The following is a 27949-nucleotide window of genomic DNA, read 5'->3' as shown; positions in this document are numbered from 1 at the left end:
GCTTTAGGTAAACTAAGTCCTCCATCTTTTTCTTTAAATAGGTGATGACAGGATAATTTTAAGAAAAGAAAGCTGAAGAGGAAAGGAAAACCTTTTATGTCATCACAGGAGAAATAGAGCCAGACAAACTGAAAGGCAAACACACTGTCAATAATTTGACAATAATGACTGCAGCCAAGCATAAGTATAGGCACAGTGCTTCTCATCTTTTCAGGTCAAACAAGATGTTCACCAACAATGTGCCGATGAAAATATCAGAACCATTTACAGAAGCAAATGGAAAGTTTTGACACAAAGCCTTCATGTGGGTTGTTTGTTTTGGTTTTTTTTTTTAATAAGGATTTCTAAATCAAATCAGGGCTTTTAAATATAAAGGATACATTAAGCAATCTGTATACGGCATACCTAGATGTCTATTTTCTCTACTGATATCTATTTAAGAATTCCTATACATCAATTTAGATATGTTCAAGTATATTATCACATGAACAAAAGACAACTGAAAATAAAAAGCTTTCTGAAATTGTCTATTTTTCTCATTATGTCAGAAAGGGATATCCTGAATTCTATTTTTTAAACTCATTTTAAGTACTTCATTCACATATTTAAGTATCCTCTAAACAAAGACCTATAAAAAAATCTTAGTTCACCTTGCTCTCAAAGTTATGCAAAAAGGGGGCATGTAGGAGGGAAGCAGGACACTTCGATGAAGACAGCCAACATATAACAACACTGTCAATAGTAGGCACAGTTTACCCAAAATGTTTCTTGAAGCTGAAGACTGTAATGTAAATTCAATCTTAAATACAGTTCAGGAGAGAGTGTGTGCATGCACAAGAACAAACACAAGTGTGCTGGAGCATGCTGTTTGCACATATTCCATAGCACATTCCATAATTACTCCAAGACACTTCCTTTAAAAGAAAAGATCTTTCAACCTTTGTAATTATTAAGCCTGACTCTTGAAAATTTAAAATTTCCTAAGCAGTAGGAAAGAGATTTACAAAGCACTGCAGGCCAAAGTTTTCTACGGGAAAAACATTATCTTATTTACTCCTACATAACAGGATGGGAAAAGCAACATCTTATCAAAAAGTAGGTACTGATTCTCATGTTATAGTAGTATCCACAGTCTCAGAATCAAAGACACAATCTTCTACTAGCCTATGTAACCAAACCTCAGTTTTACACAAGTGGATGTATTGTAAGTTACAGAAACAAAGTAGCAATAAAAGAAGTGCTCAGGGTATATTTTTGGATTATGGCATATGCCAGACAACAGTTCAAATCTGGGTAAGAGCTAGAAATCATAAATAAGGACACTTACAAACCCAAAAGCTGATGCCATAAATTTTAGGTAGAAAATAAAATATTTTTATTCTGAAGCATACTGATAGCACAGTATATTTCATCTAAAACACAGAAAATGTCTTTTATATATAAGTATTCAGAAACAATTACAAATAGATTTGTTCTCTTCCTGAAAATTTTTTCACTCGGTGACATGCTAGAAAACTGCATTATTGGCTTCCAAAGAGACACAAGCTCCTTAAGAGCTTTTGAAGACACCTGTCCTGAAGAAAAACTACAACCTTCAGGATAAATGCTACCAGTGCCCTCAATTTTCTATTACCTGAAGTCCCAACAAAGGCACTGCTACAAACTTAAAATTGGGTACTGGGCCAAACAAAAGAAACACCTTGTTTTTTCCCTTTTAAGAGCAGTCCGCAGCAAATGACTACAAGGGACAATAAGAGCAAAATAAGCCCGCAGGGATATGCTTGCAGCATTCTTTCAGTTTGCACTGCTGAGATTTCCCTAACTCAAGGTGGTATCTTGGTAAAGTTGCTTAAAGACTTTTCTTCAACGAAACTTCAAACTGTTCAGGTTCTAAACCCATGTAAAATGCTTCATCCTTTGACAAGTAGCCCCGCAGCTTAGTTAATCAATCTTTTTTTTTAAACCTATCACTCAGCAGTATTATGAGATATTACCTAGGTCTTGCATCAGAAGAGATGGAAAGCAACTACTCCCTATTCACCCTCTTTACGCAGCTCATCATTTTAAAGACTTCTATTACATTCCTCCACTTAGCTAAGTCATCCAAGCTGAAGAACTTAATCCATCACCCAGAAACTGTTCCATACCTTTTATCACATTTATCTTGCTCCATCACTATTTTTTTTTTTAAACTTTCAATCCATCATTTCAAAATGGGATGGACAGAAGGGATTAGAACAGCATACCGAGCACAAACGCATTTTAGGTTTTAAAAGTACCAAAGTGATGTTTTCTCTTTTGAGGACTACTACCATAAACCCTTCTCCTCCTTATGTGGTAACAGGCAATGCTTCTACCATGGATGCTTAGCTTCTTTATGAACTTCCGGTAAAGCACTTTATCAAAATGCATTTTGGAAATGCAATTAAACTGTTCAGTTGTTCACAGTCTTACCGATTCCTTCCAAAAGCTACCAGATTTGTGCTGCTTTACATGAGTTATAGAAAATATTAAATAATATGGTTTTTATCCTTTAACCATTAATTCTGTTTATTTTAACACTTTCTACAAACTTTCCCGATATGCAAGTCTGTCTGTGCTCTCCTGAAACCCCTTGAAACCATTTTCAAAATCTGATATCATATCCACCCCATTCATTCCTCTCATACCAAACCAGTTTTGAGCATTAATCTTCTTGTTTACCCATTAGCAGAGACCCTGACAGGAGGTAATCACAGACATATTTCAAACTGAGCAGAGTTAGCAACTGCCTCTGAAATTCTTACTAGGCATCCTGATACACAGTATCCTAAGTGATGCATTCAATCTTCTCAAATTGATGAGGAGGAATATAAATCCTCCAGTGACCAAGCAAGCCACTAGAAATTTCAGCAGAGTCCCAAAAGATCTCTCATGGACAGGCACTAGTCCAAACTCAGCAATTTTCATGTAAAGCTTATTGTTGTGGCATGCTCCTACTATATAGTTCAGTGATATCATAAACAGTAGATTTAATTACAATTCTTCTAAATCAATGCACAATTTATACTTTGCAAAGTAGACACTGACACTATACAACTCGGGCTCATTGTTAATGATGGTCTCAGTGTAGACGAGTTTGAAGGATCATTTATTCCAAAAATCTAAAATGTTGACATTTATCATCTCAGTTTTTGGTACATCACTGGTTTCAACATCTACTTTGAAATAACCTGTCTGAGACCAGATCATCAACAACCATGATACAGTCTTTAAACGCTCAGACTAAATCTACTCAGAGCCAATACAGGGAGAGCATAGCAGATATGCTTTTTTTACGTTTTAACTATTCCAAGCTTTGAACAGACAATAGCAGACAGGCTTTAATTACTGTCACATGAAAAGAACACGACTAACATAACAACTGTGTTAATTACATTCCAACAACTCATAATTACAACTCTACTGCCTGAGTTTGTTTATTAACTTCCTAGTGTTGTTCAATAAAATGTATTTTTTTTTAATTCAGGTACTAATAAAATCTTCAAATAACTCTATGAAGAGGAGCTTCAAACAAGACTTTGAAGATCTGAAGGTCCTTTGGAAAAGGAAAAGTCACACAGAATGACACAATACGTCATGCGTTTTGCCCTCAAAAAGTCTGCCCTTAACGGTATTCATTCTTAACAGCAATTTATGTGTATTCTATGTAAGAACATTCTCTTGAATTGAGAAAGGTAAAACCTGCTTACAGAAAAATTTCTACAGTCTTGTTCTACTTTGCATCTTCTTTTCCTTCACTCTAAGTTTAAAAGACCATAAAAACGTATTTGCTGCAACAGATTATGTAAGAAAAATAGAAGCAGACATCTGAGCATGAATACAGAAAGGATTCTGAGTAGAAGTACCTGTTCTGGCCATGCTTATGTTTCAGAAGATTTGAGTCTCACATGTGACATGCAGATAAAGTAGCAGAAAAATACCATTTAGGTGTATCATTTGGTAAGTGATTACTAAAAATGTTGAAGTTGTCCATTTCTCATTAGAAGGAAAGCCATTCTAGAATCCTGAACAGGCACAAACGCCTGCCCTAATTGCAGAACCTATTTCTCATGAGATTTCTCATGTTTATGACATTCCAATTAATATCTAAATTTGAGAAACTGGATATTTGAATTTAAAACAGCTCATAATTTAGAAATAGCTTTATGGAAGCCACTGATAATGAAAAGAATAAAAGTAATCCCAAGCTATTGTTTATTCATCAGAATAGAAGTCTCCATTCAACAATAAACTCACTTTTGGCAAGACAGAGCAATCTGTTTGCAACCATCAGCAGTCATCCCTATAATTATATATATTCTCACTCAAAGGAATTCTCACTCGCTCACAACACAACTTGCACTTCAATTCTAAACTAAAAAGCTGTTACTTTTTTTAAGTGTTTTAAAAGACAATTCTGATCAAGGAATCCATTGTTTTTCCTTAGAATAGTCGTAGCTTCAAGAAAAAAAAAAGCACCATGTTTTGTCATTCTCACGATCCAACCTCTATTTCACAGATGAAGTTACAGCGATAGCAGCTGCAGGAACAGACACAGAGCATGAATATCCAGCTCGAACATTAAGAGAACTACGTACAGAAATAACTACTGCTAGCATTTCTGACAATTCCTGACAGGACTTCCACATTTCTAAAACATACATTTCTGACTGGCATTAGGATCTGTTTATACAGAAATTGGAGCTCGACTGCAGTACTGTCTTTCAGTATCAGCTACATGATGTTAGCGGAGACTGTGAAGATTGCTTGGGAAGCAGTTATGTATCACATTTTCCCTGAACACACCACATTTGTGGTGCTATGTTCAGCTGAGGAAGGCAGGAGGAAAGACTACTGTCTCCATTTAGCTAAGCATACCAGAAGTGTTGGGTTGATGCATACCCAGAAATCCTAGACAAGCTATCACTGCATTTGCACAGGTAGACCCTGCAGTGCCTGTGATAACAGAAACTTGACCCGTGCATGAAAGCACATATGCAATCGACACATGGTTCACATGACAAGAGACAGATGCAGACACTTACAGTACATATTCCTTGTATCCGTCTATCTTGGCTCATATACCCATATTCTCAGAAAACAGATCTGCAATTTATCATAACCCTAAACTAGCTACCCAAATGACTTGAGGGCTTTGCCTTGCAAGAGTTTAATGAAAAGATACAAAGAAAACTATCATTGACCTGTTTTTTCCTTAAAAATAAACCTTTGAAGGTCCTACAAAGAATTTTCAGAAGAGCTAGCATCAGTTATTTCTGTATGCACTTCTCAACATTTGAACTCTACATTCATGCTATTTATCTGTTCCCGCAGACCTCTGAAAGGCTTTCCAAGCAGTACTCCATCCATTCATAATTCAGACTTGAGGCACACATTAGCAACAACTTTCCATAACTCAGGAGCGAGAAAGAACTTCGCAGGATTCCCTTTGCAGATCATGAATCTTGCTATTTAATCAGCCATAGAAATAGCTAATATATACCCTCAGTATACTCCAGCCTCTGGAAATGAATTATCTCCCTTTTATTCTAAAAATTCCCAGGCCCTGATAAATAATGACATTAATATTTTATTGCTACTTTTAATACATCTGGTTAGATCATTACACAATGCATATGTTTCCCCTTTGGTTATTTTATTACCATTATACTTGAAGTTAAAATGAAGAGTTATACTCTATTTTATACATGAACATTACACTTTCAGGTGGCACAGATCAGTGTGAATTTTTACTTGAATGTTAACGGGACTCTGTTGAGAAAAGTGTTATAAAGGATGATTTAGTAATTAAAAAAGCTAGTTACAATGGATATATGAGAATGTCTACTTAATTAAGTGGAAAATACACTTATAGAACCATAGAATCATAGAATGCTTTGGGTTGGAAGGGACCTTGAGAGATCATCTAGCCCAACTTGTGGAATGAGTTCCAGTTTTCCCATATGCACAGCCATTACTCTTACAGATGAAATTCAAAAATACTCATGCATCATCTACAGTTTAGAAGTGTTCTAAAGACAACCAGCTTTATGATAAGCATGTGACATCTGAAACATTTTATCTTTTGATCGTTCAACTTGAAATGCAAGACAAAATAGTTTGGGAAATTAACTACCTGTAAAAAAACCTAGGAATTCACCATTCTTATTCACAATAGGAAAGCACCAAAATAATGTTATATACATTACAAATCTGAAATTATCAACTAATGTGTTGAAAATAATCAAGAGTGGTGGTCTTATTTAGACATACGTTGCATGTGGCCACATACACCCTCAGAAACAGGTTTTTATAAATCAGCATTAGAGCGTCATGCAAGAATACAGGCTGGAGACAAACTGGCTGGGGAGGAGTTCTGTGGACAAGGACCTGGAAGACTGAACAGACAGCAAGCTCAGACTGAGGCAGTGGTATGCCCTGGCAGCAAAGGTGGCCAGCAGCCTCCTGGGCCAGTAGATGAAGGGAAGTGATTATCCCCACTCCATACTCATTGTGGAATCAGAGGCTGGGACCTCCAGAGACCATCCAAGCCCAACCCCTGCCCAAAGCAGGGTGACCTGGAGCAAGCTGCTCAAGGCCATGTGCAGTCAGGTTTTGAACTCCAAAGATGAAGACTCTACAACTTCTCTGATCAAACAGTTCCAGAGTTCAATCACCTTTACAGTAAAGATTTTTTTTTCTAACGTTTAAAAATAATTTATTGCATTTTAAGATCACATCTAGAATACCACATCCAGTTTTAGGGACCCCAATACAAGAAAAACATGAATAAACTTGAGCAAGGGCAAAAGGTCACCAAGATGCTCAGAGATATGGAGCACATGCCCCAAGAGAGGCTGAGGGAACTGGGGTTACTCAGCCTGAAGAAAAGAAGGCTTCAGAGGCTCCTAATAGCAGCCTGCTAAAACCTATGTTATTGAGAAGACAGAGCTCAGCTTTTAGTAGTAGTGCATAGCAGGAGGATGAGAGACAAGCAGCATAAACAAACAAGAAGTGTTCCATCTGGCAATAGGGAGAAACTTTTTCAACATGAGAGCAATCAAGTATTGCAACAGGTTAACCCCCAGTCTCCATCCTTGGAGGTTTCAAGACCCAACTGGAAAAAACCCTGAGCAACCCAATCTGAACTCAGAGAGGACCCTACTTTGAGCAGGAGGTTGGACTAGATGACCTGTAGAGGCCCCTTCCTACCAGAATTATCCTATGTTCTTATGATTTTAGAAGTTCTCATTTGTTTTCCTGAAATAAATGAGAAAAATTGCAGTGTGGTATAATCTTCCTGGGACAAAAGATAAAGAAAAAAATTGCAGCACATAGTGATGAAGCACTGAAAAGGAAAACCATTACAGCATATCATCATCCAAAACTGATTGCTGTAAGACAGTATACACAGCTACAGATTACAAGATCAACTGACATCTTAGAGAGAGACAAATTTATATTTTAAAAAAAAAACCCTAGTATTTCTATTTAAATACATTTTTTAAAAATTTCAACCAAATTGTGATGAGACATATGTGTAGCCACTTAGGAGCCTGTAACTAGAGAGAACAAACTGCGAAAGAAGATGCAAAGTAATTTGAAAACACAAAATAGATTAAACTATTCTGCAATATCAAACATTAACTACTGGAAAAATTCTGCAAAAGAAAAATGAGAAATATTACCTCTAACTGGAGCCAGAGACATACTTGCATAGAAACCCCCAGATCACAAAAAAACAGAATGAGTGAATCTGCTAAAGCAACAGATGATCTGACCAAGTTTTTTATTTCTTCTCTAGGCTAAGAACTGTAAGCATGTCAGGAAATGATTGTTATGCTGCTCAATGCCAGCACTGTCTTTTATTCCATAGGTTCCTATGGTTCAAAGATGTGCTGTAATATTAAAAATACACAGAGTCACATTAGATAAAGGAGGGGGTAAGATGAGTGAGGAAAGAAGAAATAATAGATACTATGTGTAGCAGAACTCAACCAAGAAATACATATTTCTTAATAACACCTTTGACAATTCTGGAATCAAGAAAATGAGACAGTCTGAATGGGCTGGAAAAATAAATGAGTTTTCTGTTAAGAATAATAAAGGGATACAAATACAATCATTTTTCCATTACAGTCTTTTGCGCTGGAAAGACAAACACACACACACACAAAAAAATATATCTAGCTCATATTAGTCAAAAATTTCACAACAGAGTCCTAATTGTTATCACAGTACACCCTTTAAACTTATCCAATACTGGTAGGCCAACATCAGATGGAAGCCTATATTGATGAATAAATTAAACAGATATATTCTGCAGAGATAATCAGATTGCAGTTATGACCACATGTCACATATTCCTCTTCTCTACAGTCCTTGTACAGTTTATTCAGACATCTCAGACAAATTATCAGTAGTCATACATGAGTCTCTTATGACATATTTTCACAGAAAAAAGGAAACGTAATAGCACTAATCTTGACTGGGATTCTCCTTTGGGTTTGTGTTTTCATGTTGTCTAGTTTTGTGGTTTTGTGAGAGAGAAGCAATTTTTCCTGGTTGGCTATAAAGACATTCCATTAACTATAGTAGATCACATGGAAAATACTAAAGGAATAGTAAGAACTAATTTACTATTTCCAAGAAACAATAAGCAGCAACTTTCTTGAGAAGTAGAGAGACTTAAGCGAATCATCTAGACTAATGCACATTGGCAACAAGCTTGGTAAATTGAGAATCTACAGCCATTAAAGTAAATTTGCGTCTCATCTGTCATAATCCTGCCTTGGCCCTACTGTGTAGTTCTACTTATTTCTTTGCTACAGTACCTATTCAAGGTGTTCACCCCTCAAACCAACCAGTGCTTTTTTGTTTTGTTGTGTTGTTGGGCGGTTCGTCTCTGTGAATCAGCTCACAACAGGTAGCACTCAGCAAGGGATAGACAGGGATGGGCATTCCGGTGCAGGCAGGAGCATAGGATTATTACAATTTGATGTAAATCAGCTTATGTAATTTGCACATGATTTGATCTGAAGTTTAATGATTGCAGGTCCCACCTCACCAATCCCCATCTAGTTCTTGCCCCCCACCAGTGGATTTGGTGATCGTGCATCCAGAATGCAAGTCGGTTAGAATCACAGAATCGTACAATGGTTTGGGTTGGAAGGGACCTTTAAAGTTCATCTAGTTCAACACCCCACCATGGGCATGGATGTCTTTCACTAGATCAGGTTGCTTAAAGTCACATCAAACCTGACCTTGAACACTTCCAGGGATGGAGCATCCACTAATTCCCTGGGCCCCTTCATCATAAAAAAATGTATTCCTTATGTCCAATCTAAACCTACCCTCTTTCACTTTAAAATCATTACCCCTTGTCCTGTCACTACAGGCCCTGCTAAAAAGTCTGTCTTTTTTATAAGCCCCCTTGAAGTACTGAAAAGTCACAATAAGGCCTCCCCAGAGCCTTCTCTTCTCCAGGCTGAACAACCCCAACTCTCTCAACGTGTCCTTATAGGAGAGGTGTTCCAACTCTCTGATCATATTCATGACCCTCCTCTCAACTCACTCCAACAGGTCCATGTCCTTTTTATTTTCGGGGCCCCAGAGCTGGACACAGTATTCATGAGAGCAGAGGGGGAGAATCATCCCCCTCGACCTGCTGGCCACGCTTCTTTTGATGCAGCCCAGGATATGGTTGGCTTTCTGGGCTGCAAGCACACATTGCCGGCTCATATCCAATTTCTCATCCACCAGTATCCCCAAGTCCTTCTCTCCTGGGCTGCTCTCAATCCATTCATCCCCGAGTCTGTAAGGATATTGGGGACTGTCCTGACCCAGGTGCAGAACCTTGTACTTGCCCTCATGAGGTTCACATGGGCCACTCCTCAAGGCTGTCAGGGTCCCTCTGGATGGCATCCCTTCAGTAAAACGATCTTTATTCTCTGGGTTTTTTTATCTCCTTCCTTTCAATGAGCTAATTTCTTGCTGGGTTGGTTCTCCCAACCAATGGAACCTGCAACTACATGACCCCTCTTGACAAGTAAAGTGGTACCAATAAAGAAGGGAACCAAAACAGCAGAATGGGAGAAAAAACACAAGTAAATCCTTTCATTTCAGCAGCACTCTGCAGTTGCACTGAATTAACTGTAACATCATTAGTCACACCACTAGTACAATCTTTCAAGCCTGCTTTTGACAGATGAGTGCATCCTTGAATACATCCAATTGATAACCATTCCATTTATAGAAGAGCTTAAATTTTCATTGATGCAGTATAATTCCATTACAATTAGTTTCAATATTTTGTTTATCAGTAATTGATGGTTTTGTATGGAAACAGAATTTTAAGGAGAAACGACATAATCCCTGAACTTCTTTCTCCAGAAAAAATACACAGAGCAGCAGGCCTGTGACAGAACATGTTCCAGAAACAGGTAGAACAGTTGGAGGGCATTTCTTTACCTGGCTTTCCTCCTTTCAAGTAGATTTCAAGTTCTCACTTTTTTCCTTTATAAGTTGTCACATATTTTTGATATGTGGTCAAATATTTTAAAATGTAGTAGTTCTGAGAGACTGAAATAAGCAAAGCAGCACTTTTTCATCAACATGACAAAAAGACTATGTTTTTCAACAACGCTACATAAAACATTGAGCTACTACTCATTTGACTTTTAACCAGAAGAAACACACTTAAAATACCTTCAAAGAAGTTAAAGACCTCTGTTTCTTGGCTCAATTTTATAACAATTTTGTAAAAAATGAACTCTGTTACAAGTTAAAATTTACAATATGCCTTAGCAAACATGTCTTAGCCAATGAAACATCCATATTAAAAAATAAGTCATGGGCAAGAGTAGGTCAAAACACTTTTAAAAATACTAAGTATCATAAGGAAAGAAATATCTATCAAAAATATGCAATCAAAATAAAGAATCTGAAAAATATTAATTTCATTTCACTGAAAAGTACAGTTTCAATTCATAGCAATTTTTACGGTTATTCACATTTTATGATGATTTACTAATGATTGGCAGATAGCCATTTTCCACACACATAAATTCAACCTCCAGGGTCTTTGCTACATTAAAACCACTTGGAGAAACAAAATTTTTAATTTTCAAGCATTTGTCCAAAGCGTTTCAAAACAAATAGAGTTACATGGGACCTATCAAAAGGATTGAATCTAGTAAGTACAGTAGAAGCACTTGTCCATCACCTCATCTTTTAAGAGAATGTTAGGAATAAATCAAAGTTTTGCTATCCCTGTAACAATTCCTATTGTCACCAAAGTATTACTGAAACAATTTCACAGAAAAGAACCTCTACATTATGCAAGTAGCTCACTTGAAAGCAGGGAATAATCAGAAAGAGAAGGTATCAACATAAAAAAAGATCTTTAGTAGCAATGTACTAAATATTTGTAATTTATTTTCTAATCAGTTCACTGAAAGCCTCAAATGAACCCTGACTGCAAACATCTGCCTACCAAACATCGCTAAAAACAATTCTTTGTTGCCAGTGAAAAATAGAAATCATGACCTTTCAGAAACTTTCACATTTCTAGCAAAGGTCAATTTTGGTCCCATCGTAACCCAGGAATTCACAATGACTATCCTTGTAGTGCACATATTCTGATTAGTTTTACTTTCTAGCAAGATTCAAAATGTTTATCTCAAATGACACAATCGGAAAAACAGTTATTAGATAGATGGTATTTGATGCCTATTGCAATACAAAACCTATAAAATTTAATTCAGGTAACTTCTTTGTAAACACGAAAGCCCAAAGTTTCTACTTTACCATGTGCCACCATTGCAGCATGAAGTGTTTTAATATGCTAAATATCAAATATGGATGTTTAGACTCCCACTTAATCTGTGGTAGATTGTATGGATTCCTCCCTCACTTAAATGCAAGATGTTCTGCTACGCATTTACTATTTCCTGTAGATCCTTCTAATCTTCATAAATTTATATGCCAACGAATGCAAACATGTACACACAAATCCACCATTCTTAGTCTGTAACTTGCTGCATTCAACAGAAAATTGTGCCCGCGTTTATAGCTTCTCTACATAGAAAAAATTCACTCAATGAAGTAGCATAAGTATCAAGTTTTAAATGGATGTTTTAAAAATATCAAGATAATTCAGGAACTATTAAGACAGCAATTGTTTATAGGTTGCTAAATTAATGACTTAAAAATGAATAAATACGCCAGCTTTTCATCACCTCAGTGAGACCATTTTACTTGGACACTTGAGCAAACATTCTCCATGCTTGGTGACTGAGGTGCACAACATGCCTCTAGAATTGGAGACTTCAGCTCTGCTCTAGAACATCATACTACAATGAAACATGCAGACATTTTGATGAAAAGAAGTTGCACTTTTTTTTTTCCCCTTTTCCTTTCTTAATACTATGCCAAACTTGCAGCAGATTTCTCCAACAGGAAAATCTACTTCTCCCCTGTTTTTCATAGATGTACTCTTTCTCAACGACCTTAAAGTAGTTCAAAGCCATGACATTAACTCTACTACTTACAGACAGGAAAAACCAATTTACCTGAATGCCATCAAGCAACTTGCTCATGCACCAGTAACTGTCAGCTTCTATGTTCTGCAGCACTTCTTCAGGCAGACTGGAAACATCAAAATTTTCCACTTCTTCTTCTTCTGTTTCAGGAAGAGAGAAAGACAAGTGCACAGAATAAATAAAGCAGGAATGAGGAAAATAATTGAAAACAAAGACAACCACCACTTATCTTCTAGTCAGAAACTTCAACACACATTTACTCTAAGAGGGACTAAATGAATCATTTATTGCTCAACTGTGTCATCTAATGGCTTTAAATGTTAATGAATACTTAATTTCTTGCAGACTGTGAAAGTCTCAAATCATGCCTGGTTAACCAGAATTAATATATAATAAATTACTTCATTCTAAACGTTTCACACCTGAAAGAGGGTTATCAGCAGCACTTTGAGAGCCCTCAAGCTATGTATGAACAATCTCTGCTGAACATGTCTATGTTTGCATCATGCACAGCAAAATATGTTGCCAGTCTTAATAGAAGAAAAAGCCCTGAAAAATACTTTTTAGAAAACCAGTGAAATTTATTTAGAAAGCTGACTAGAGCTTTTCAAGGAGGATTTGTTTTTCAGGCAGGCACCTGGCATCAGAAGGAAATCAGACAAAAGGAAACAGATGATTCCTGCCCCCCACCCCCAAAAAACCCTGTGATTCTCAATACTGGAAAAGCACAGAACCCCAATGATGTCTAATTCACAGAAACTGAGTCTTTCGCACAAGTGTGTTAAAAGAAATTCACATTTCGCTGTGAACTGAAATTTTACCACCTAAGCCACGTTGTTTTATTTTTAAACCACGGCCTCTGAATTAATCGATTTTGAAAACAACACAGAATGTGCTGCCTTGCCAGCTAACTCCCAAAGCTCCTATACAGCCCCAGAAGACAGTTTAACAAGAGCTGGGAATGCTCTGAGAAAATGCTGTAGCTTCCCTCTTGCAGCAGCTCAGTGTCTTCCTGTATCAAGATGAGAATCAAAGCAGCATCCTTCCCAGCCCTCGTTTCTTGTCAAGGAAGGGGAGGTGCAGAGGTGATTGATTCTACTTAAACAGAGTATGACATACCATAGAAGAAATTTCCTCCATTACACAACTGCAAGGTAGCATAGAATAAACAGTAAGAGAAAACCAAGAATACCCAGTATCTTAAAACTCCTCTATTATCCGTCTCATAGCTTTGCTGTATGTCATTACGGAAGCCTAAGTACACCTTCATGTCGCCACATTTGTTTGTGCTAGCTTAAAGTGCCTATTTGCCAACTGGTAATAACCACGAGCATTACAAGTGATAACATAATTTTAACATACCAGTGATTTTACCACTACTAATAAACACTGGTAGCGAGGTGTTATCAAAGCATTCTTGTTTGCACTGGTGTCTATATGTGGGTGTGCATCTTTCTAAGGGATCACTGTTTTTGAAATGTGAAATAGCAATAGCTGTAGGACAAGCAGATTAGGTCATGCTAATAAAACAATAGTAAGATATTTGGAAACCTGGCAAGTAAAACAGGGGATTGCAGCAGAAACTCCATAACCCCTTCAGAAAAAACATGTTAAGAGAAAAGCCTAGCATAATACAAAAGATAAAAGTTTTTTCACAATAAAGATGCTTGAATACAATGGAGATAAAGGATTGAAGGCAAACAGACCAACATCAAGAAAAAACCCAAAACATCTAGTAATGAAGATACCTAACTCAGATTAGACAAATAGCTAAGGTAATGTACAGTTGGCAAACTTAATCCAAATCAAAATGCTAGTTCCACATCTCAAAAAGAAGACAACAGAAAGGTCCCTCAAAGTCCAGACAAAGTAGCAAACTACTATTAATGGCAACATGTCCTTTACTAAGTCCACTAAGAAAAACTACTAAGAGTGCTCACAAGACTTACTCATAAGAGACTGAAAATTATTAGACTTAATAAGGACAAAAAAAGTCAATTTAAGATGACAAGTTTCATATGAACCCATGAAAAAAATCAATATTAAGTATCTACCTATCTACCTGCAACCTGATTTGCCTTGAGATTTTAAAACAAACAAGAAAACCCCACAATTTGCCCATTAATTTCCAAGAGAAAGACCTTTCCAGACAGACAAGAAGATGAATGATGTATCCTCTAGAGCAGAAACCAATTTTTTGTATATCCTGCACATGTTAACTCATAAAAATGTCTTATAGCTATACAGTTTATGTTTGTTATATATTCATGAAACAGTGTCCGAGGGGGGAGGGGGGGGAAGTCAAGTTAGTATTTTTAATTTTCAATTTAATATTTTAAACAGGAAAAAAAAAGGAGTAACCCATTTTCTCTCTGCTTCACAATGTCTGAAAAAACAATAAATGAACCAGAGTTTCTCATATTTATATAAAACACAAACATATATTGAAATTTATTTCCCTTGAAAGAAGCAGTCTTCAGGCCCTCCTTCACTAAACACTTGCTGAAAGAATGAGATTATGACTACTTAGCTAGTATATTCCTTTGCAAATTTCCTGCCTTTGAGCACCTTTTCTTTTCATAATACTGCTACCACATTTCTGAACAAAAAGGAAGTTATAAACCGTAGCACAACACAATAACTCTTCTACAGGTGGGCATGAAAAGATAACAAATGAAAAAGACTTTTTATCTTCTCTTTCTCATCTTTATCTTACCTCTTTTTTGTCCTTCTCTTTCAAAATCTACCATTTCACACTATATTACCATACCAGGATTTAAACCAACAAAAAACCTGAAGATACACCTAACCACTGAAGGTGGGTGTCTTCACCTCCCTTCACAGCCAACACAGAAAAACAAGTGGTGACGGAGTATTAGTTGTCTTGTTCTAAAGCAGAAACCTAAAATAACTCAGATGAATCACATCTGAAGAAAATCCTGTTTCTCAGTATTAGCTACAACTTGAACTTAAAAGGACTGCCTCAGAATGCAGATCTCTAAGCTGTGGAAGTCTAAGCTTAGCTGAAATAAAACTTTATAAACGCCCATCAAAAGACTTCCCATCCTGTGACTGAACTACCTGCAACAAGCGAAAGTAACAGCCTGCAAGAAAACAACAGCAGTTTGAGAAATGTGTCCAAAGCAACTTGGACAGCAAAGACACCCAGCATTAATATTTTGGAAAAACAAGATTCTAATTGTTCTAGTAAGGAAGGACTATCAAATTACAAAGACACATTTTTAATTTTTTTTTTCCCAGAAAGTAGAATATAGCTTTTAAGAAACATCTTCCAGTGGTTCCAACTGCCTTTCATCACACATATGTTCACCAAGCACAAAGAGGATGTCAGGACAGCCCCTTCTGCGAAGAACATAAGTCTGACGTAAATTCACTATTCTAAGTAGAATTCTCATTACTCTACAGGAAAAAAAATGGATTAGAGACAGAAAGGCAACTATCATCAAGTTCTTTCTCTAGTTTGGGTGATCCTATAAATCAAAGATACAAATGGCATTTAGGAACCATCCAATTCTTTCACTAAAAGAATCCATAGTCCCTAAATATAATGTCAGGGAGCCACAAGCTCAACCATTACAGAAATAAAAATAGCACTTTTAGGAAGTACTCATCCAGCTTTCTTGTTCTGCCTCTCCCTTTGGAAGAGACATCCGAGAACATTATGCTTTTCTGTGGCTTATACTTACTGATCTCTAGCATTTTCATAAGCCTCTTAAACGTAAAATAAATATTCACGATATTTTATATGTTCTTTAAATATATAAGCTACTTCCAGTCCAATTTTCATTCCCATTGTGCTTCTCATGCACCACTAACTCATCTCTTCTAATGTCAGATAACAAAGCTTTGAAATACAAAAAAAAAAAAGTGAGACAACTCAACTGTATTTCAAGTGTACGCTAGTAGTATTTACCCAACGTAAGACAACTGTCTCGAACTTTAGCTTAAAACTCTGCAACCAAATATTTCAAAGAGTAAATCTAATTATTTAAAGATATATTAAAATACATTTTTCATTAGATCAGCTAAGTAGTATACTTTTGTATGTTATATTAACTGGTACTTTTTGATTTAAATGTGGGGTACACTGAACAAGGAGCTACACTGTGGAAGCCATCCAGACAGTAAATCTAATAAAGAAGGCATAGCATCACAAAAGCCACCAAACAAGCAGGTGTTCAGTGATGTGCAATGATTTCTGCTGCATCAATTCATCTTAACTTGCTGCATTTTATTGAGGAAGTTCAAAAATTGAGTCTGAATATCTGAATGACCCTTTTTCACACTATAGCTGAAATAAAAAAAAGGCCATCCATTTTCATGACAGGCTCCAATTAAGGAACATTTGATTGGCAGAATAATATGCAAAATAATAGTTTAAATACTTAACATTTATTCATTTGTGTAGGTACATAGTGCAAAGTGCTTCTTTTTCTATGCGCTTTTAAGGGGAAAAGCAATCAAGTTGTTGTGTTACTCCCTTGTTGGTTTTTTTGGTTTTGTTTTGGGGTTTTGTGTTTGGTTTGGGTTTTTTTGCTTTTGGAAGAAGAAATCAGAACACTAGAGATGTTGAGAAAAGAAAGAGTGGGAGGGATTTCAGGGTAAACAACAGAAGCAGCAAAAATAACCATTTCAAAAGTACATGAGATTATTTCAATTTAAGACTTGTGCTTGAAAACAAATTCTGGGTTTAGATAACTTTAAATTCATTTTCAATGAGTGAAATCTGAATGGACAGTAATATACAGATTAAATAACAAGACTATGGGGGAAAACAGCACGCCAATGTGTACATGCATCAATATCTGACGGAAAAAAGATCACTGCATAAAATTTCCCAATTACAAAGTCTCACAGCAACGTTTCTCATTTTCTTCAGTTTCCTGTGGAGATCTTTATCGTGTTATCTATGTAATTGTAGAAGACAGTAAAAGAGTTGCCTGGAGGAGAACTGCTGTAGCATGGAGTCAATGACATGCTGATCTGAATATGTGCATTCCTGTAAGCATGGTATTAGCTGTTCTTTACTCATTCCCAGTGTACGCTTCTGAAACTCCCCGCAGTGTGAAAAGAATGAGTAACTTTTTCTAAACAGCTTTAACTGGATCCACTCCCAAAGGCAGAGACATAAGGATAAAATGAAAAATAAAAAAATTATTGCTTACAACTACTTACAGATTTCTTTTTCCAATGGTAGTGGAAAATAAACGTGATAGATGATAACGCCTTGCCTCCATTAAAAATAGGTTTTAATATAAGATTAAGCCTAGTTGATTTTGGTGGAAGTTGTTCAAAAATGTTAAAATTAAGTTCATATCTGATCTCTGTCTTTTAGATGTATTTGATGTCTTTTAAAAAATGCTTGAATTTCACCTTTTCAGTGCAGATCGTATGTAAAAACATCTCCCATTAGAGACAGATGCAATCACTCGATACAAATCTTTTCACTGAAGAACTGGAAAATTTGAATTTCCAAGAGAATTTTATTTATAAAGAAATCATGTCCTGAAATAAAACTAAAATACTGAAAATGTACGACATTATTAAAACGGGTTAATGATATTGCTACAGTAACTAGCAGCCCTCTCAATGCATCCAAATAGCCATCTGTGTCCAACTATGTGTTCAAAGGCAACCAACAAAAAGGCAACCTGCATTCAGAATTTCTCTAAACCTGTTGCTTACACCAACACCAATACTCCGTCTTCAAAGGAGGAAATAAATGAATGTAACTTGATAGTTTTACTTCTTCATTACACTAAGCAAGCTCATATAAAAATATCTCTATTAAATAACGCTTACATTCTTTCAAAAGAAACTAATTTTTAAGGAAACAGACATTTAATTGGCTTATTAATGTTTTAATTTTAGCTTTTTATCTTGAAATGGTGTCTCAGCACTCAGAATCAGGCAAAAGTCAGACAAATTCACTGGCGTTGGAGGTAGGGGACGAAATGGATGGTGGTATAAGAAAGATCCTGTGCTGAAGCCCAAAACAGACTGTAAGATCATCAGTAAATTATGATTGTTCTTTACATACATCCAATATACAAAATAATACATATAAAAATTACAAAGGTTAATTCTCTGAACATCTTAAAATTGTTGTTTTCTTAGCACCAATTTGTGTAAATGTATCTCTCATCTAATGTATAAGAAGTATTACCACATATTTCAAATCCAAATTATACAGTTCTTGCAGAGGTGCAAGGAAATCATTCTGACTGTACGTGCACAGGTACTTGTCTGCATAAAGTTTACTTTCTTGTAATCTACTTTAGATATTCTATCTTCAGACAGACCTAACCTCAAAGTTGCCAGCTAAGTACAGAAACTACAAGACTATACGTATATGATTGCATGCCGAGGTGCACAGTAATATTTCCACATCTAGAAGATCTTGCCCATTCCCCCTCAAACTTAGTTTTCAACAGGCCTTATGAAACAGCTGTTCAGTCACTGCTGCACTAAGGCAATGTTTTTCTAAGGAGATCAGGACATAATAGAGCATTTAAATACAAATTCTTTCAGTAACAATTACCTAATTAAATACGTACATAACCACATCAATATCTCTCATTGAAAAAATCCTAATTACATATTTATCTGATAGAAATAGCTTTTGAGCTGTTCAAGATTGTTGTGGTTTAGCCCCAGCCGGCAACTAAGCACCACACAGCTGCTGGCTCAACCCCCACCCTCCGGTGGGATGAGGGAGAGAATCGGAAGAGTGAAAGTGAGAACACTTGTGGGTTGAGATAAGAACAGTTAATAATTGAAGAATAATTGAAGAATAATTGAAGAATAATTGAAGAATAATTGAAGAATAATTGAAGAATAATAATAATAATATGATGATGATGATGATGAAGAAAAGGAAAATAAAAAAAGAGAGAGAAATAAAACCCAAGACAGACAAGTGATGCAAATGAAAAACAATTGCTCACCACAAAACGACTGGCCCCCCTGTCCAGCTTTCCCCCTAGTTTAAATGCTGAGCATGACACCGTATGGTATGGAATAGCCCTTTGGCCAGTTTGGGTCAGCTGTCCTGGCTGTGCCCCCTCCCAGCTTCTTGTGCACCTCCAGCCTTCTCCTTCACAGGCCAGTATGAGAAGCTGAAAAGTCCTTGACTGCTTAGCAACAACTAAAGCATCAGGGTGTTATCAACATTCTTTTCATCCTAAATCCAAAACACAGCACTACACCAGCTACTAGAAAGAAAATTAACTCTATCCCAGTTGAAACCAGGACAAGGTTTAATCACCAAAGTAAAAACTTCCGTTTGTGATACTGTAGTCACAAAGGTAAAATTAGGAAAAAAAAAAAAAAAAACCAACCACACAAACCAACCAAAAACCAACCAAACAAAAAAAAACCACAAACCCTCAATCATCTCATGAGTCCAGCCTTAGGTAAATATGACCTCACTGCACTTCAAATATTCCCCTATTACCAGTCATGTTCTCACACACACAGTGTATTGTTGACTTGTCTGTTTTAACACTGTTAGTAATCTTACACTTGTTTTCAGTTGATCTGCCACAATTTCCTTAAGGCGCAATAGGAAGCAAGATAAGTATCTTTATCTGTCAGTACAATAATGATGTTTTAAACATTAATCCTTTTACTTTATTAATATTAATTTGCTAAATAATTTTACTGCACATGCGGAATGTTATAATCTCCTTTGACCTGGAAAACAGGGTAAATCACCATTTCCAAAACCACTGTGAACTTGATTACTTTGACCTAATTTTCATGCTCATCAAAATTAATATATGACCCTGCAAGTACTCTCAATTTGTTCTATCACAAAAGAGTAAATACTTCATAGACATACTTTGTAATTCCAGATTCTGCGTAACAGTAACCAGTAAATCATTGAGACACTTCCGTTAGTGGGCCTACATACTTGCCAGTAAGATTTTCTAGTCAGGCTTTTTCTAGACGAGATTTTAATGGCTTTTTTCCCCCACACTAAGTAGTCCAGAACTTTAATGCCTTTAATTCCTATTCAAAATCCATGCACATATCTACACAGAAATAGGCCTGGTTTTAAGAATGATAAATTCATTTGAAAAATAGGGAAATTCTCAGCTCACGTTGCAAATTCAACAAAAGACATCGGTTCCTTATAGGCTGCAGACAACTGGGATTACCACTCAACAATTCAGATATGAGAAAGGTGAAAAATATCTTTACTACTTCAACAACTCTACCACCAAAATAGGGTACAAAAGAGAACTAAGTAAACCAGGTGGCACCAACAGGTCTTTGACCTACAGAACTTGCATAATGCCAAATACAAGACTGGCAACCTGTTACACAGGTGAGAAATCTGGCCAGTAAATGCAGTTTACATTTAGAAAAAAAGGTACAAGCCACATCCTTGAGTATGACATAATTGTGAAACAGGAGTTTTCAAAGCGTGTAAGATGACAGCTCATAAAAATGTATTGTAGCAACAATGAAGAACACAATGTTCAGCACAAATTCTTCTCAGAGTAATCACTTCAATACGTTTGCTGCTGTCAACCAAAACAGATTGCCAGGGCCAAGTGGTGTATGTGATACTAAATTATGGGACTAGTAATTAGCATCCAATATGCATGATGAGCACAGGATGCTGATGAGCATTTTCTTAGAATGCCTGATAAGGGAGTTTCCTGAGAAATCCAAAGGGTGCTTGGAGAATAGGAAACGAAAGATTAAAGGTTGAACATGTCTCCCAAACCACGTTTTTTAATTATCTAGTTTGTGCTTATCATTTAATTTTTTAAAGCATCAAGCCTATGTATGCACATACACACAAACAAGCAGAGCACAAAACAGCAAGAATGAGATAAGAGTAAACCACAGGGTGGTCCAGCAAGCCAAAAGCAAACCTCAGGAACACAGACCTTGCCTGTGTTAAGTTATGGGATTGATTACACTGCTATTTTAGGAGATAGTCACTCTAGCACTGTATTTTTTACAACAGAAGAGCCTTCAAAAAGAATCTATAAATGAATGTAGATTTTAAAAGGAATTATTTATTGGGGGGGGGGGGGGGGGGATCAACTGCATTAAAGACCAAAATGTATTTAAAAGGTTAAAAAAATAGTCTATGGATCTGCGTATGCAAGGGTGAATTTTAAAAGTTCTGAAAATTAATATGTCTTACGTGAAACTATAAAAAAAAAGAAATTGCCTTGCACATAATTACTTAATATTTAAAGGTAGGCAAAGAGAACTCATTTGAACAATCCCATAAACAGTAATATGTTTAATACATTACCTGGATAACTTAACCAGGCTAAAGGTTCAACTTTAACTTGGATAAATATACAAGCAAAAAAAATTATCCAAGAAATTGTATGTAAATACAAAAACTTCTAAAAATTCAAAGTTCAATTTTTTCAGTGATGAAAGACTGAAAAATTTGCCACTGTCAAGTAAACTCAGCAACCATTTACATATGACAATAACTCTATATAAGCATAAATTCACCCACTCATGAGCAAATTTTTATTTTAACCTACTATTGTCATTGAACTGAACAACTACATACATTCTCAAAGAAAAACAGATAGAAGGATAAATAACTGTTCTTCAGTGACATTGTACACACAAGCCTATGATCGTGGCAGTTTGCTGCAAATCCAACCTATGCAATATTGGTCAAATTTCTTAATTAAAATGATACACTTCCTTATTTTGTAATCTCCCATGTCATTCACAGCTAATAAGAAAGAAATGCACCTTACAGACTTCTTGCCTTATTTACAACAGAACATAAGTACCATCCATGGTACCATCAAACATCCATTATTTGCACTTTTTAGCACAAACTGCATATACTGTGTTAAAAGAAGCACAGTTGAGGAGAGTGCAGTCTGACTACGCAGGCAACGCTACTTCTTACATTGCTTAATTGTTGAGTGCATTCCTTAACTATCTTAATCTGCTGTAATTTACAATTTCCCAGTGAGACTGCTACATATGTACCTGTGGCAATAAAGCAACGAGGCTTGCTTTATTTATGAGATTCAATCATATTTTTACAAACTGCATAGGTATTTATAATTAAGATAAAGAAATAACCATATCATATGGTACAGCCTCTAGGAAAAAAACCTGCTCCATCTACTCAACAATAAGAGTATGGTTTCTTTATTTTTCTTCCCCTATGTTACTGTAAGAAAGTTAGTGACTTTAAATGGCAGTTGTACTGTAACAAAGCAAACTTTTATCTCATAATTAACTAAAGATAGAACATGCAAATCAGTTCAGAAATGTCTTTGATGACAATACAATTCATAATTCAGTACTTTTTAAAAGTATTGGTTTTATTAAAACTAATGTACTATAAAAGCTTTAAATATTTTCTGTTTCTAAGAAATAAGGCATATAGAACATATAGAAGAAAAACTGTTTTGCAAAAAAACTTTTTACTTTTTTTGGTTATTGTGCTTAGGTACTTAATTTTTAACTTCTGCTTCATAATTAGGTTTCCACAGCTTGAAGTAGAAATTAAAAATTTCAGATTTCCCAAATTAAAACCAAGCAAAACATCCCCATACTGATGAAAAAGCCCAAATACTTTATGATTACTATGATTAAAAAAGGTTTGCATTTAAACTACAAGCAAAGCCTATAAAAAGTTTCAGCATACAAACTTCTGACAACTATATTTGAATTGGTTTGAAATCTATAACCAACCATGTATCTCATTGAAAATAAGACAAAAAAGCTGTTTACAACTGTGTTTAAAGCACCGATCCACCTAATTTGAAAACCTTGTCCTAGATCTTGAGATGCTCCTGATCTATACAACAGTATTTGAATATTACCTTCCTGACATTTGTACAGCATGTTACCATTGTGTAAGTAATTCTTTCTCTTTTAGCTTTTCTTCCTGCAAGTTACTTCATAATAAACACACAAGGTTGTGATATTTGGATGCCAAAAGCCATTAAAGTAATTTCCCAGTCTGTTGGAAAGCATGCTTCAGAAGATTTAGATCTGAAAGTATAACCACCTCTGTGCTGCTTCGCTATAGAAAGATGATCATTAATTATAACTATATGGAAACCATGGGTGAGAGTAAAACGAATGCATAAGCCAGAACTAAAATATGTGGCTCCCTTTAGAATACGTCTCTCCCATAGTTACATTAATTGTAATTAACTTTCTTCTTCTTCTCAACAATTCTTTCAACACCTGCAGAAATCTTTTGGTTTCTCTTCAATTTCATTTTACTGCTTCTACCTTATTCAAGATCTTGTTTTCCATTTATCCCCATGACCCAACATTTCCAGTTTGTAGTTTCAAATAAAATACCTTTCACTAACCTCTCATGACTTCCTCACAGTGCAAGTCTATCAGTTTCTTACTTGCCTTCAAAAATGAGGCAATATAAACCACAAAAGGTATTTCAAACTTAACAGAAATGTATTATTTTTTAAGGTAGCATTCATATTATCAAATTCATTTAATTTTTTAAATTCTGGGAGCATGCATTAAGCGTCATGAAATAACATGTCTTCTTTAGACAGATGCATTTAACAATTTAGAAATACACATGCAGATGCGAAACAAACGTCAAAAATAATTAAAATACGCATCAGTTAACATATTTATACACTTAAACACTCACCCTATTCACTAAAATAGGACTTTCGTTAGCACAATTTTTTTTATAAACATAGGGAATAAAAGTCCTTCTTCCTCAAGCGCTGTTTAGCATACCTCAAGGAAAGAAAAATAAGAGAGCTAGAATTCCTTGAATAATACAAAAAGACTGTGACTTAACAGACAAATCTCCGAGTTAGCTAAAAACCTCAAATACTAAAAATCAATAGAAAAGACTAGTTCTGACTTATTTGTTCTGATTTATACTATTTTTGAGCTTGTTTCTTCTAGAAATGTAAGTATTTAATATAGAGTACAGATACGTAACTGTAGGCCAGAAGAAAATCTGTATTAAGCTTCTAAACTACCCAAGGCACTTGAAGTAGAACACACGCAAGATGGTGGATCTCTGTCTGAAGAACAGTATAGAATCATAGAATGGTTTGGGTTGGAAGGGACCTTAAACATCATCTAGTTCCAACCGCCCTGCAATCAGCAGGGACACCTTCCACTAGGATCAGACTGCTCAGGGCTCAGTCCAACCTGACCTTGAACACTTCCAGGGATGGGGCACCCACAACTTCTCTGGGCAACCTGTTCCAGGGTCTTACCACTTTCACAGTAACTTTGCTTTAAAAGAAAAAAAAAAACCAAAATAAGAAAAAATAAAAAATAAAAAAAAATAAAAATCACATAGCCAATGGAGCAGTTATTATGACCTCACAGACTTTCTTGCAGAGAATGGAAATACCTGGTAGTAGTAAAATCATGTGGAATAGACTTTCAGGAAGAACGCAGACAGCAGAAACAACCTATAGTCCAAGAAGCAATTCTTCTCATCAGTCAGCAGAAATAGAAGTCAAACTAGTATAATTATGCTACCTCAGCATTTTTATAACTCATGTGTTTAATCACAATATAAAATTAATGAAACTTAAAGGTCTTGAAGACTTCCTCTAGTAAAACACAGCAGGTAGCCTGATGAGTAACTCAAACTGGATGAATCTCTCAGTGAGCTGAAACCGTATAGCCAGGAAAAAAAAAAGTATACTCAGAAAAGAAGCGAGGCAGGGTTTGTAGGATGAACGTGTATCTTGTCACACCAACTGATTTATTAGAGAGAACACAAGACAAGTTTACAGACACAAAAGCTGCTTTCACAGTCTATAAAGAGATATTACCACACTACAGAAACATAATTTTGTTAGAAACCTTTGATTAGTCCCATTTGACCTTAGAAATGTCTTATTAATTTAACGGGTTGTTCTATACATCTCTTATAGCAAAAATTCAAAAGAATTCCTCTGATTCTATCCATAAGACACAATCTGCAAAGTTTCTTCACAGGAAACATCTAAGCAAAGAATCTACACAGCTCCCCTGCTACGGGGTGACATCTCGGAGCTTCCCTTCACACCTCTGTCAGACTTTTTGACTCTTCGATAGGCTTCCTGGCACTGATACGATTGAAGAAATTTTTATTAGTAACTTTCAAGTCCCTACCTGGCTGTTCTTCTAAAATGTAAAACTATGATAGTCACCTAAAAGGAGATTTAACTTCCTGGGCGCTTAAACTCCTTTTCACATTTTGATTCTGCTTTTCGAAAAGTCTTCACACCACAGCTTTACTACAAATAATAAATGGAGGCTGGGCCATACATTGTAACATACTGATCAGTATACTCAACATACTCTTCTTTTACATGCTACAGAAGCATGCAAAGATAAAAAAATAAAAAAAACAAAACCCAACCTGGAGTCTCAAACCCCACCTGCAGATGCTTCCACTCACAATGATGTACAGAACAGAAGATCAGATAACAGGAAGCTGTAAGTTTTAAGGAAATATAATCCAGTTATTTTTGCCCTAACAGCATTAAGCAATTTTTGTACTAGAACAAGATATTGTTAGGAAGAGTAGGAAGATGAAGGTAATCTTATGCCTATGGACATAAGTAATTCAAAAAAATTTATATGAAACGGCAATTGCCAATTTTTTTTAGTTACTATCTTATGCCAACAAAGAAAAAGATCAAATATTTTCATTTAATTCTCTATTTAACAAGGAAGCCAGTTACATGCAGCAGCTTTTCTTAAGATAAAAACAATGAATTCATATAGTGGTACCTGGAAGTAATTACTATCAGAAAACAGAAATCATTACATCTAATAAATCCTCCATCTGACACATTTTAATCTTTGAGACAGTAGGTGTCTGCTTCTTCAACAGTTGCTTTTACAGCTTTTTTCCTTAGCCAATCTTTCTTAATCCCTTTAGACACTTTTTTTTAAAGTTTGTCTCCAGAACACAGATCAAAAATACAGAGACTGTTGCTTACTACACTTTCAATGAAAATATTGCAGTATGATAATGAGATATATCACTGCTTTGAAATACTTGTTTAGGTAGGTTAAAGTAACAGCTTTGGGACTCAGAGCACACTGACTTAGTATGTAGATGCCACTCTGAAAAAGGAAGAGCATTTTCTAAAATGACACAGCTGAACAACTCAAATATTTTCTTCTTAATTACATGAAAGTCCTTTTATTCAAAGTCCTACAAAAATAATGCTAACATTTGGGGGAAAAAATAAAAGAAAAAAAAAAGGGGGGGGGGAAGTTTGGGGATTATAGATTTTTACTCTCTCTCTTCCCAAAGAAAGGAAAAGATACATTTTAATATAACAATGTTTTCCTGTGAAGGTATAGGCATAAGAAATCACTTACCTTTTTAAATTTTAAATACCTGAGTAACCTCTAGCATAGTCTTAGTACAAATCCACCACTTACCATTTTGTCTAACTTTTCTATTCCTTATATTACCATATTTAATTTGACTCAGAACAACAAAAGTTAGGAATAGCTTTTAAAACAGGTGAAAGCACCTTTCCTTTTACACTTCTTTATTTACAAAAATTGGCTCAAATTGCATCAGATAAACAAATCGGGGAGATTACACTGAAGAATTGTTTTTAGACAAATATATTTCAGTTTATTTTAGGACATTATGAAATTACTACAAGCAAAAAGGAATAGAGAGAATACTTTCTAAAGTAAAAAGAAAAACAACTTAAGCAAATGTGTACTTCTCTTATTTATCAAATAAAAGCTCATGAGAAAAATTTTAAACCAAACTGTCATCTTGAATTATATTTTGATAATTTGCCCACAAAAGTATGCTGAGTGTTTAACAGTTCAGAACTATAAAACTCAAAGATAGCATTATCTGAAAATTTGTTTGAATAGTCAAAAAATACCATGACTATCTAGACTGTAAATAGTAATGTTATAAAGCAATGTAACAATCCTATTAAAACTTAGTAGAGTCTACTTTACACTTTGAAATGAGAAAGCATACTGTTTCAAATTAGATGCAAACAGTGATAATTAGAGAAGCTTCATAAAACTCCAGTAGTATAATACAACCATGACAGCTTTTCTTTCTCCCTTGTCATCCAAACTTGAATTTAGATTGATAACTAGAGTATGAGAGAAGAAATGCAGCAGAGAAGTTCATTTAATAGTAAAACTGAAGTATTATTGCTTTAGTTTTCAGCAGGTCATGGGTTTTGAGCTTTTCCTTCTCTGTGTTTTAGGACTTAAAACACACTCACTGCTTTGGTTTCATGAGCCGAATTCTGACATCCCTGGTAACTCTACTAACATACAAAATTGCAAATATTTTACATCTTACGTCAACATGACAATAGACTCCCTGTTAAAGATTTTTTCTTTTTTTTTTTTTTTTT

General features: G+C 35.5%; 1 protein-coding gene across 4 annotated transcripts in view; it reads right to left on the bottom strand.

Annotated features, from left to right (window-relative positions):
- TBC1D22A (TBC1 domain family member 22A) overlaps positions 1 to 27949 on the bottom strand; it is a 188155-nt gene that overhangs the window by 101135 nt on the left and 59071 nt on the right. For 3 of the 4 annotated variants that reach the window (XM_075715631.1, XM_075715642.1, XM_075715646.1), the window contains one exon: positions 12594 to 12703. In XM_075715631.1, the coding sequence (XP_075571746.1) occupies positions 12594 to 12703 (110 nt within the window). The remainder of the gene's footprint in view (positions 1 to 12593; positions 12704 to 27949) is intronic. The other variant, XM_075715635.1, reaches the window with a different exon arrangement.

Source organism: Pelecanus crispus, chromosome 1 (genome assembly GCF_030463565.1).
Source record: "Pelecanus crispus isolate bPelCri1 chromosome 1, bPelCri1.pri, whole genome shotgun sequence".
Classification (NCBI taxonomy): Eukaryota; Metazoa; Chordata; class Aves; order Pelecaniformes; family Pelecanidae; genus Pelecanus; species Pelecanus crispus.
Note: the sequence above shows the minus strand (reverse complement) of the source record. Positions and strands in the feature narration are given on the sequence as shown.